The sequence below is a fragment of the Thamnophis sirtalis genome, unplaced genomic scaffold, assembly GCF_051295495.1.
Source record: "Thamnophis sirtalis isolate CommonGarterSnake01/CBP01778 unplaced genomic scaffold, rThaSir2_p1.2 scaffold_8, whole genome shotgun sequence".
Lineage (NCBI taxonomy): Eukaryota > Metazoa > Chordata > Lepidosauria > Squamata > Natricidae > Thamnophis > Thamnophis sirtalis.
In genome coordinates this window covers 39,090,441-39,102,457 of record NW_028261388.1, presented here as the reverse complement: position 1 = coordinate 39,102,457, position 12,017 = coordinate 39,090,441, and the positions used below count along the sequence as shown (strand labels likewise).

Sequence of the window (12,017 nt, the reverse complement as noted above, 5' to 3'; positions counted from 1 at the left end):
CACTTTGGTGGGAAGGTAACAGTGTTCCATACATCTTGGGTAAATAATAGTTATGCTTGCCACATGATCACCAAAGATGTGATCACAGCTAAGAAAAAGAGATGGCCACTGCCCCCTAGAGTTGGGCATGACTGGACAGAATAAAACCTTTATCTTTAAAGTAAAGCAGTCCTGATTGTTTTTTAAAAATATGGAAAAACATACACTGTATGCCACACTTTATTAAAATAGCATTGGTGAAGCTTTTATGTTGTAGATCAGGGGTTTCAAACTGGTGGCCCGTGGGCTGGATGAGTCATGTGCAAGCCACACCCACCCCAGTTCCATGAAGGGGGAAAATGTTGCAAAACATCACATGATGGCATGAGTTTGACACCTGTGTGTAGTCATACACTGGATTTTTTTTTAAAAAAAGCACAAATAGGGTATTATTGCGGATCCCTAAACAATTTCACAACATGAAACAACAACAAATTTAATAGGATCAGTCTAGTTCAAATTCACATACCATGAAAACAATAAAGAACACAGTTTCTCTCCTGAGGCATTAAAATGAGTAGATTTCACATAGCATGCCAAATACTAACAGATGTGATCTGCACGGGCATTTTAATCATGCAAAGAGAAGTTACAATATCTCTTCAAAGGTTTTCAGATGCTTTCATTGTAAGCATGGCCACAAAGACTGCAGGCTAAATGCAACTTGCTTTGAGTAAATAATGCAGCTGTATGAATTCCTAAGTGAACAAAAGCTGACACAACCTCTACATGGTACAAACTAAACATACCATCTTTGTGCAAATTTGAATTGATGTGCGTGCAGCTGTTGACAAATTCAGGATAAGAAAAAGTGAATATGATAGGTATAGAAATGGATGCCCCTTAAATTGGTACATGTAACAGCTCCTTTGTGGAAGCACTATCTGAGCTTGAAGAGTTTTGCAAGGAACAATGGGGTAAAATTCAAAATCAAGAATAGAAAAAAAGGCATTTAGCTTGCTACAGGAAGTGTTTGAAAGCTATTTCTCCAGAGGAAGAAATATAAAGTCTGGCTGAAGGGTTTTCATATTTCTGAACCTTTCATGTTTTTATATCATAATGCAGGTTTTCAGGTTCACTTAGTGATTTGTTAAAACATAAAAGTTCTCTAGAGTTGTCTAAACCTGTATAAAATTGCACATAATTGTATATAATCTTAAATTTTAGAAGTAAATGTATAGTTTCCAGAACTTCACATAAACTCCTGAATTCATGGAGTTATAAAACAAAAGCAGCTTTTTAAAAAGTGCTGCAGAGAAGCATCCTGGTCCTGAGGCTAAGCCACTCTCACTTTACTTCCTGGCATCAGTCCTCTACACAGCTGTTTCGTGAATATAGTTTGAAGAGGGGATCTGACTTCCAAATGCTACTCTATCTATGCCACAAAGCCCAGCAAATACCCATTTTATAAAACAGAAATTGCTAATGCTCAGAAAAATATGCATAGGCAACACATGTATGCTATATAAGAACTATTTTTCAAAATCCTCCCAAATACCATGATCTTTAAGACAAACAAAAACATCTCCACTGTCTCACCTCAGACAATCTTCCTTGGGTGTATACTTAACAAACATTAAACATATGATAGACTTGTAGACAAACTTTCCTTCGTATTATATTTGGGAAACTGTCTAGTATTGAAATTAGAGAGAAAAGGAAACCAAACCAGAACTTGGCTAAACAAGTGTGGTTTCTGTGTAAAGTACATCCTTTCATTGGCCTTAAATTTCCCCACATTTAGCTTCAATGAATGACCCAGAATTCTATTACAAAAGAAGAAACAAAATCTTGTACTATTTTTCACATATATGCACATTTTCTATACCTCTACTAGGTCTCCCAATGCACACCTTCATTCTCAAATTCTTCTAATTCTCATTCTCATTCTTCTAAAAGCCTAAACATTGTAATAATTCCTTACAGCAGAATTTTTCTCAACTTAGAATTGTTTTGGTTTCACACAGTTCTCTTTTTGTACTTGCTGAACCCCAAGATGTCTGCTTGCAAAGTAGTTTATTTAATTAGTCCAATTCATGTAGATTTCCAGCAAAAGAAAACAAAACATATTCTTTTACTTACCATTTGGACAAGCAGGATTTCCAAGATTTATTTTTGCATATTTATTTTATTTATCTGCTAAATAGGATATCTAAAGAACAAACCCCTTTATGTTCTAATTTTTGTTGTCTAACTATAATTGCATTGTAAAGGACACTGCTTCATGAGGTTCATGATTACAAGCAGACAAGCAACTAATTACTGGAAGCCTTTAACGGCAGGATTTGAATTAAACCTTGATTCAAATTACTAACTGTTGTAGCATCAAAGAAATCAAACAGCTGGAAATGCAAGCAATGGCAAAGAACAATGAACATGAAATGAAGTCTCTGAAAGATTCCCTAATGCTAGCCAAAAACTGAAGATTAGGCAGAAAAAAAGAATGGCCTCTGAAGCATGGAAGAGGAATATTGATTACCTGGAGGTTTTACAAGTTTACTGTGAGTTTTCTTACAGAGGTATAACTTGACTCACCTCCTTCCCTCAAGCTTTTCCCACCAAAGAAAGCAGCAGGTTTTTAAATTAAATTATCTTATTTATCTTAATTAGAACTGGAGAGCTTGACATTTGCTCAGGTTACAGATTGATCACAAACAGCTTGCAGAAACTTTCTATGTTGCTATTAAACTGTGAAGGATAGTGAAGCATTTACCTATGGGGCTTACACCATATGTGCAGTCACAGAAAGTGATTTCTTAAGGCAAGTGCCTCTATTTGTTTTTCTGTGAAACAGTATCACACTTTCTACTGTAGTTGGTAAATATATAACTGGTACATTTCTAATCATATAACACATCACAGTGAACTATGCCTGCCTATGTGGTATAAATTAGTCAAACATTTCACAAATTTCTTTACTTGTTTTATAGGTACAAATTCTATCTAATTCAGGGGCAGTCAACCTTTTTATACCTACCGCCCACTTTTGTATCTCTGTTAGTAGTAAAATTTTCTGACCACCCACTAGTTCCACAGTAATGGTGATTTATAAAGTAGGGAAGTAATTTTACTTTATAAAATTTATAAAGCAGAGTTACAGCAAATGCCTACCGCCCACCATGAAAGCTGGAACGCCCACTAGTGGGCGGTAGGGACCAGGTTGACTACCACTGATCTAATTACATGTAACACTTGTGTCCCTTTAACAACACAACCCTCAACATATATGAGAAGCAATTCTCAAACTCTTTATTGACTAAGGATTATATTTTGACATTTAAAGATGGAAATATGAGTGAAATGTAAAAACAGGCCTGCTTACAATCTGTGGTTTAAGGCACTAAGCAAGAAACTAGGAAGGCATGAGGTTCAGTCCTGCCTTAGGCATGAACACAGCTGGGCCACTCACTATCTCTCATCCCTAAGAAGGAGGCAGTGACAAGATACTTTTGAAAATCTTGCCAAAAAAACTGCAGGAACTAGTTCAGGCACCTACAATGAGTCAATTGTGACTTGAAAACAATTATCACAAACAAACAAAGCAAAGGGCATTTTTAAGAAAGCATCTGCAGAAAATCAAGGTTATATCAAATTGAAGGCGCAGATGATGGTGTCATTATGCAAAACCTACCAGTATGTAATTACATTCCAATATCTGCAATAAGCATAGAAGTATTTTTGCATCTTGACATACTTTTTTTCTTTTCCTTCTTCCCTCACCTCACTTTCCATGTGTGCAACTTCTATGCAATATTGTTACAGTAGTGCTGAAACTTTTTTTCAATCGTGATGGTGGCAAGGCACCATTTTCTTCATAGACAATTTAAGAATAAGTATTGTTGGTGCTATCATTTTTGGAACACAATACATTTTTTTTCATAACTTGCTGGTTATAGGTTCTCTCCTCTTTTCTAATACTGGAAACAAGCCAGAACCAATTAATTGGGCAACATTACCAACAATTAATGCAAAAACATAAATATAGCATGAAGCCTTTGGGCTTTTAAAACTGGACTCTTGCCTCTTCAGTTCAGGGCTAACATAGAAATTGCAGTCCAAATCTGTTCTTAAATATAGTTCAGGGAAGCCATGCTACTGAAAGACAATAACTCCTGATTTTGTGCTTAATGATCATTATCAATGATCTTCACTAAATATCTCCATGGAATTAAATTAATCACCTCCAAAATAAATAAACTACAGAAATATGAAATATGGCCATTCCTATAATCCAGTAATCTTGTGAATGAAAATAATTATTTGGTAAGAATTGATGAAAATTGAAGTCTAATAACACCTCAGTTTAATGAACCACATGGAGAGAAGGAATGCTACTAAATCTCTCTGTCCATGAAATCCAAGTCTATGAAAATTACATAAAATATATTGCTGTAATAACTTAACATATAAATTAATGCAAATCATCTAGACTGATTCACCAAGCAATGAACCTTTATATTTTTAGGAGTAAAGTCCAAAGTCTGTATTCAGATAGCTGATGTCTTCTGAATGGGTCCTTCAAATTGAGGCTTATTGTACTCCAAAGTTAATGATGTAATATTTAATAAAATCTATCCTCCCATTAGCCCCAGGGATAAATTCCAATTAAGTTTAACCCAATAAAATTCTTCTGAATTCTGTAGCTTTAAAAATGAAAACATTTTGTAATGTATTTAATTTTAACTGACATTATTGGTTAATGACAGAAGTTCTGAAATAATTCCCCAGAGTCAAAATCACCAAATAATTCCCCAAAGTCAAAATCACCAATACACTACTTCAAAATTCCTTTGTACATATTGCATATCTAGGTTTCTTCAGTCTCATACATATTTCTAATTTTAAACTACATACTAAAGCCCAAAACACAAGTACAAAACACACCTTTTCTTGTCTAGCACTGGAATCCACACCAAGACAGCTCTCCCCAGAGCCTATAACTTTAGAGGTGCCATTCATTAATTAGAACATAGCAGAGAAAACACAAATTAACAAACCTAAAATTAGTGTTGGAGCACCTCAGATGCTAGAGTTCTACCAAGATAGACAAAATGCAAATAAGTTCACTGCTCCCTAAGTGAACCCAGTGACATCATCACAAAAGGAACTATGAAGTGATTACTGGGGGAGACACTCCCCCAAAGGAAGAAAAAAGATAACATTCCCTCCCCCTCTCCTAAAAATCTTTCAACTAGAAAGTTCACAATAATTACATGCCCTAACCGCTTAAAGGAGCCGTTGCAAATACCCGTTTGTTTGTTTTTTACTGTTTTAGTGAAATGTGAAAACTCAAGGTAAATGTTTTTAATTCATTGCTAAGGAGCGGAAGAGACGGGGTAATAAACTATCCAAAGAATTCTATAGATTATCTCTCTTCGACATTTGGGAAAAACAGCTTAAGAAAACAAAGGTCTCTCTTTCAACACACACATACAAATCAAAGATCTAGACCCAATTTTTAAATTCAGAGTAAGAGAAAGGACGGTCATGGCACTTAGCACAATATTTTTTCCCTTAAGGATTTCCTACATACTCGGGTTAGAAAAACCATGTGCCCATAATGCACGAGTCTTAAGGTGTGTAGGGTCGATTCCTTAAAAAAAAAAAAAAAGCAACTGTGCGATCATTAAAAAAGAAAAAAGGTTTTCTGAGCGTGAAGTGTGCTTTGCCCAGTACGAAGTCATGACTTATCTGGTCCCAGTAGGGATTAAAGAGAGAGAGACTCCTATCAAAGACAATATGGCTCGCGAGCAAGACCCTTCACCATTCCACCCTCCTTTTTTTGGCACCGCACGTCTCGCCACAATACCTGTATCGGCTTAATGAGCGCAAAGAAATTAGTTTATTGAGGGCTCCAGACCGTCACCCTCCGTCTTGAAAAAAGCATGCTCTCACACCCACTAAAATCTCTCCCTCCCGCCTCGGTGCATACCGGCATTATCCCTTTCCGCAGCCACTTTTCTTTCTCTCTCCCCAAGACTCACCCGCCAACACTAAGAGGAGCAGAGAAAGAGGCGCCTTCTTCGCCCGGTGCCCCATTCCGCCGCGTCCAGATTGGGAGCGAAGACGCGCCGAAAGCCAGCCGGAACCTCCCAAAGCGGCCGGTTAATGAGCTTCCCCGCTTCAGTCAAGTGAAGCCTATGCCAGGAGGGGGGCGGGGGAGGGAATCGAATCCAATCCGAGTGGCAGCCAACAGCCGTCGCTCGTTCCCCGCTGGCTCTGGATTGTCCTGGGAACCGGCAGGCGCGAGCAAGAGAGGGCGGGAGACGCCCGCTTTCTCTCCCCCACCGCCGCCGCCTAAGTCCGGCCGCGCAGCCAACCACAGACCCAAACTTTCCCTGCCCCCGCCCCGCTCCCCCTCCCACAGGTGCCGAAGGGAGGCCAGCCCGGCCCCCACGCCTTAAAGGGGAAGAGGAGGAAGGTGAAGCGCGGACACTCCTCCAGGCAGCCGCTGCTTGTTCTCCGACCGCGCGTTCTACAGAGTCCGCGCGTCGCCTCTCCCGGGCTGAGGAAAGCCATCGATTAAGGCTCGGGTTACAAGGAAACGTCGCTACCTAAGCCGGTCACGCCCTCCGCCCGAGGCTGGCGCGCCAGCCAATGCCATTGAGCGGACCCCGCCCTCTCCTCCCTCTTTTTGGCGCGGGAAGGGAAACCCAGCGCCTCCAAGTCCGCGGCGGAAAAGTGGTCGCCGGGCAAAGGCAAGAACGGAGAGAGAGAGAGAGGGAGAGGGAGAGGGAGGGAGGGAGAAGAGAGGAGAGGAGGGAGGAGGGAGGGAGAGAGAGAGGGAGGGGGGAGGGAGGGGGGAGAGAGAGAGAGACACACACACACCCGAGTCTTCGCCTCCGCCTGTCCCCGCCCAGTTCTATGAGTGAAGGAGAAAGGAGGGGAGGGGAAAAGATTGCCCGCATAACCGAACGACTTTCAAGTCAAAGAAGCCGGGAAGTGAATCAAAGAACGCGGCTGCTGACAGCCCGGCCGCACGTGGGCTTTACCCCGCGCTTTCGAAAACCGTGGTGAGTGTAGGAATCTCTCTTGAAAACAAATGCGCTCGACGCCAAAGGTTGTAAGATTTGCAAGGCGAGACTGGAGGTGTTTATTCGGGAGGTAAAATCCCTTTGCTTCCACCAGGTTTAGTCTCAGGTAAGCATGGGAAGGGATGCAGTCCGTCTAGTTTCGTCAAAACAGCAGCTGTGTTTTCGGATCTGTCCATGTTCCGAGCTGCAGTCCTTTCATTGTTCATTTATAAGTAACTGTGGACATTGAGTATTTCCTCTTGTGTAAGGAAGAGTTCCTCTTGAACTCCGGGAGCTTTTTAATTGATGCTGGTTTACACGGATATGTAAACTGTGGGGTGAGATTCTCACTAAGACATTTCTTAATTAGTTTTAATTTAGAGAGCTTGTGTTAGCCCAGCATTTGAAGATAATATTTATAATTTATGAGGTATGAATTTTGCTCTCTTTCACAGGATTTTTTTTAGGGAAGGTGACTCTGGAGAAAGAAAACTAATTCAAAGGGAAAACATTACTGCTTTAGAAATCAAGAGTTGACATCCTGAATCACAGTGATGAGAATAATGAAATGATCAGTATTTTTGTGCTTCCTATTTAATACACTTTCAGCTTTGTTCAATAATACAGGTAGTAAAACAAAACAACTGGAAGGTGTTTATTCCCACAGTTTTCTTTTCCCATGCCTTGAAAGTATTTATTTAAACTTGCATGTCACTTGATTCTAATCAGCTTACACTTCTAGTATACACTGAAAAGAGTTAAAACAACAAACAGAATAATAATATTCTCTCCTACCACATTGTGCCAAAAAACAACAAAGAACAAGTTGATACAAATGGTAATCTCACTGCAGGAGCAATTTCAACCCTAATAGCCCCAAAGGCATTCTGTCTTTACAGCTTTCCTAAATCTTAAGTGTTGGTTCTGGTATGATTTTGGAAACAGTGCTGTTTGGAGGAGAAAGGCAGCAATGGGAAAGACCTACCTCCCTGACTTCTAATGGCAACACTCCTTCAGAGTAGGAGCTCTTTCCATATTTTATTGAATGAACAGATATTACTGTGAGCGACATACAGTGATAACCAGGATTTGAGCTATGTAAGGCTTTAAAAGGGGTCAAACTTTTAAGCCTTAATCTGCACAGAGATATTACCCATTACCAGTTCAGCTCTTGCAATAGCAGTTTCACACAAGTGTGAAACGATAACTGCTGCATTCTGGACTAGCAGTAGCTTTTAGGTGTCTTTAAAGAGAGGCCCTGCAAAGCAGGTCATGTAAAGCCAAGATCCTCAGATTACCTACCAGTTACAACATGCTTGGCCATATGGGCTTCTGGAGCACAGAAATCTTGGCATATGTGGCAGTTCCCAGCAATGACTTTTTAAAAAATATATTGTATATGCTCTACTCTTACTCCATACTTCTCTTCCACTAATTCCTTGACTCTTAGACTAACAGCAGTGCTTCATTTCCAATATACATTTCACGGCTTTCACCAAATTTCAAATTCTTTTCACTTCTTTTTTCCTGCACAGGTGTTACTATTTCAATGACATTTGGGAAAATAAAAGATAAAATATTTTTGTACTGACATGCTGACTTACTGAGTTTCACTGACTTGCTGTTTTTAATTTTAATCTGTTTGGGGAATTGTTTTAAATGATTATAAAGTAGGATGTATATGTAATAGATAAATGGAGACAGATGCAATTTAGTTTTAGTTTACTGTCATTGCACTTCGTACAATGAAATTTAATGCCATCATCAGTGTACATCATACATAATAAAATTATAAAAAATAAAACAAAAAAACACATCCTTCACATTCTATACAAAATCCACAAAAGTTTGAATGGTAATAAATTTTGTTTAATATGTCTCTTTTTCATAAGTTTCCCTCATAAAGTTGTTGGGCTATCTCACAGAGAAGTTTTGCAGCTAATGATTGATCTGCGTGACCAGCTTGCCCTAGTACAAGCATGGGCCACTGACCATTTCTTGAAGCAGGAACACTTGATATTATCCTCTATTTTCCCCCAGCCCTCTGGGAAGGCAACCTCCTACAGCCTTTCTCTGCTCCACTTCAGAAGTAATGTTTTCTGACTTGAGATCAAGTGTACAGTATACTTCATTTCATTGTATGCAAACACCTCTTTTCAAATTGGATGCTGTGTACTATGGCAGGATTTTCTCCACCCCATCCTTTTGGTCACTGTTTGGTTACAAGTTCACCAGTGGAACAGTGAAAAGTGGACTTTATAAATTTACAACATAAATAATGAAACAATTGTGGATCTGTCTTTGCTTTTTGTGAGGTAGGGATCCAAATTTATTGATGAAACAATGAAACAAAGTATCTATCTGTATTTGTTTTAACATTAGAGATAAAATAGTGTAAGAGTGAAGTAATGGTTTTTGTTTTGTTTATAAGAAAGTGTAATTGACAAGACACTTCATCTTCTACTCCAAGTTTTCTTTCCCTTTTAACTATTCCAGAAGGAAAACCCATAAATCGGAAAAACATGACTGAGCTAGGATATGTACTGTACCAAAGTGGTTGAGAAGATGAAAATACAAATGTAGTTTTCTTAACTCATCTTCATTTAAAACTGGGCAAGGCATTGTAGTCCAATAGCTTAAGGCTACAATGCAAAAAAATGCAAAATTTGTTTTCTGTGACTCTTAAAAGTTTGACATCGAAATACATTGAGATACAAACTTTTAACCTACAATTTATGTGTCTTGGATTACATAAATCTAACTGGGTAAACCGGTATAAAAGTATTCATAAAAAAAGAGATGCCAATAATTTCCAAAAATGTTTTCTAAAGCAATTGTTCAACCTCATCCATGGGATTTTACAGACAACTGAAATATATCACAGTTACATCTCCAAAGCAAAGCTTTCTTGATTTCAAATCCATTTGTTTTGATAATCTCAGACTACTTCATCTTCCAAATAGTACCCAGTGGTTTACCTCATAGCCTGAGATTCTAAAAAGAAAAAAGGAGAAAGAAAGGAAAATGATGGGCATTGTTCTTGTCTACCTCATTTACTATGCCCATTGCAAATGCAAAATGTAGTCGCAAAAAATGTGCTCCCCCCCCCATTTTTTTTTACTGAAATTGAAGACATCTATTGCTAAAGTTTCTTTACCACAGTGCAAAGATCACTGAGATAGATGTCCCCCACCAAAGAAGAGGATGAAACTACTTTGGCTGGTTTTTAATTACATTTTTCCCATCTTTCAGCTTTTCACAAATAAAACAGGAAGCCAACACAGAAAATAGTCACACACTGTCATTTGTTCAGGAATATTAGCTCTCCATATGGAAGTACTATAAATATTTTTGGTCATTTGAACACACAAATATCTGCATAATTAATACAGTGAAGATAAATAAGTAAATATTTTATTGTGGATTTTTTTTAAAAAAAGAAAGGCTTATTTACCTTGTCTTTTAAAGAGCGCCCTTCTGTTTCAAGACTAATGTTTTTAATTAATCTAAATGTCTATTCATGGCAGAGCAGTTATAATCCCAATGGGAAGTGATTCAGATACAGAACTTCATAAGAGACTTAAGCAACCAGAACCAGACTGACTTTAGTGATCCTATTTGTTTTTCCATCAGAGAAGTAATCGGTTGTGCACATCTACTGTTAAATTGCCATTGTCTTTCTACTGCCAATCCTCTCTTCTATATTATGCCTGCCTTATAAAACTTACCTTTCTTTTGGAAATTACATAAGGGGAGGAGAAACAGAGCCTCATTCTTTATTGATGCCTAATGGCTTAGACAATTACTTTTCAAACTGGATGGGAAGGGGAATTGAGATATGCAGAAATAGAAAGTGGGAAAAAGAGAAGAGTAAAAAAGGAAGATTGTAATAGAAGAAAAATACCTGTAATTTGCATCTGCTTAAATTTCACATCAGCCGATTGTCCACCTGAAGTTTGTGTTCTCCCATCCATGTTAGCAACTATCAAGTTTATGTAATCACTAGAAACCTATGTAGGCATTTACCAAATAAGGATGCTAAGGAAAATAAAAGAGAAATGTTCATGTCCTTCAGGCATGTTTTCAATTTCTAGATACTGCTTTTTATTATGTATGAAATAAATCGAAGGCTATCAAAATGACTGATTCCACAAATGGCCCCACTCAAAAGAATGCCAGTAGAAGCAGAAGGCCTACTTCTCCATTCAACATAGAAATGTTGAAGCAAACAGTGCATATAAGCATGTTGATGGCAAGGGATAGCATGTACATGAGTAACATGATTAATTTTATTCATGTGAGTGATGTTCCTAAGACTTTTTGACAATTTATGCGTCTTTTAATATCATTCACAGAGATGTGCTGTTAATTTTCTACTTCGGGTAAGTAAGTCAAGAATAGTAATGGATCCCCTATCTTAAGGAATTATCTCCTAAGAGACCTACAGTATGACACCAGCTGCAGTGCTTTTCAGATTTTTTTTTATTCGGAAGTTTTTTTTCTGACTTTTAATGGAAATTGCTGCTCTTTTAACATTTTATTAGAAACCTCTTAATTTAGAACAGTTAATATTTAATATATTTTTGTAGCATTTAAATTACAAATATTTAATACTTGTTAAAATATCAGCATTGAAATAGCAATCAAACTAATCTAAATTTTCCTCAGCAAATCCTTGGTTTCTTTTTTAGCAATTTTTGAAATATTCATTACAGTGAATGTACACTATTTTAAATTTTATACGTAGATGAGTATAATCATATCTGTAAGTAATTTACAAATTGGTGAAAGTAGGGTCAAAGCTAAAATTATTAAATTATAACATTTTATCATTATGCTTTTATTCTCTATTTTTTGAATTAATCTCTGCACAAAACATTTCATATGACTAATCGTTGCGTTCTTCCTCTTACTTTTGTTGGAATGTGGGCCAAAGGCATCAAATGATATTGGATCGTAGAAAAG

At 37.8% G+C, this 12,017-nt stretch overlaps 1 protein-coding gene across 1 annotated transcript in view; it reads right to left on the bottom strand.

Moving 5' to 3' along the window:
• PTGFRN (prostaglandin F2 receptor inhibitor) overlaps nt 1-6,684 on the bottom strand; it is a 100,115-nt gene extending 93,431 nt beyond the window's left edge. The window contains exon 1 of the mRNA XM_014062941.2: nt 6,024-6,684. Within this exon, the coding sequence (XP_013918416.2) occupies nt 6,024-6,078 (55 nt within the window). The 5' untranslated portion in view covers nt 6,079-6,684. The remainder of the gene's footprint in view (nt 1-6,023) is intronic.
• Nucleotides 6,685-12,017: the final 5,333 nt, after the last annotated feature.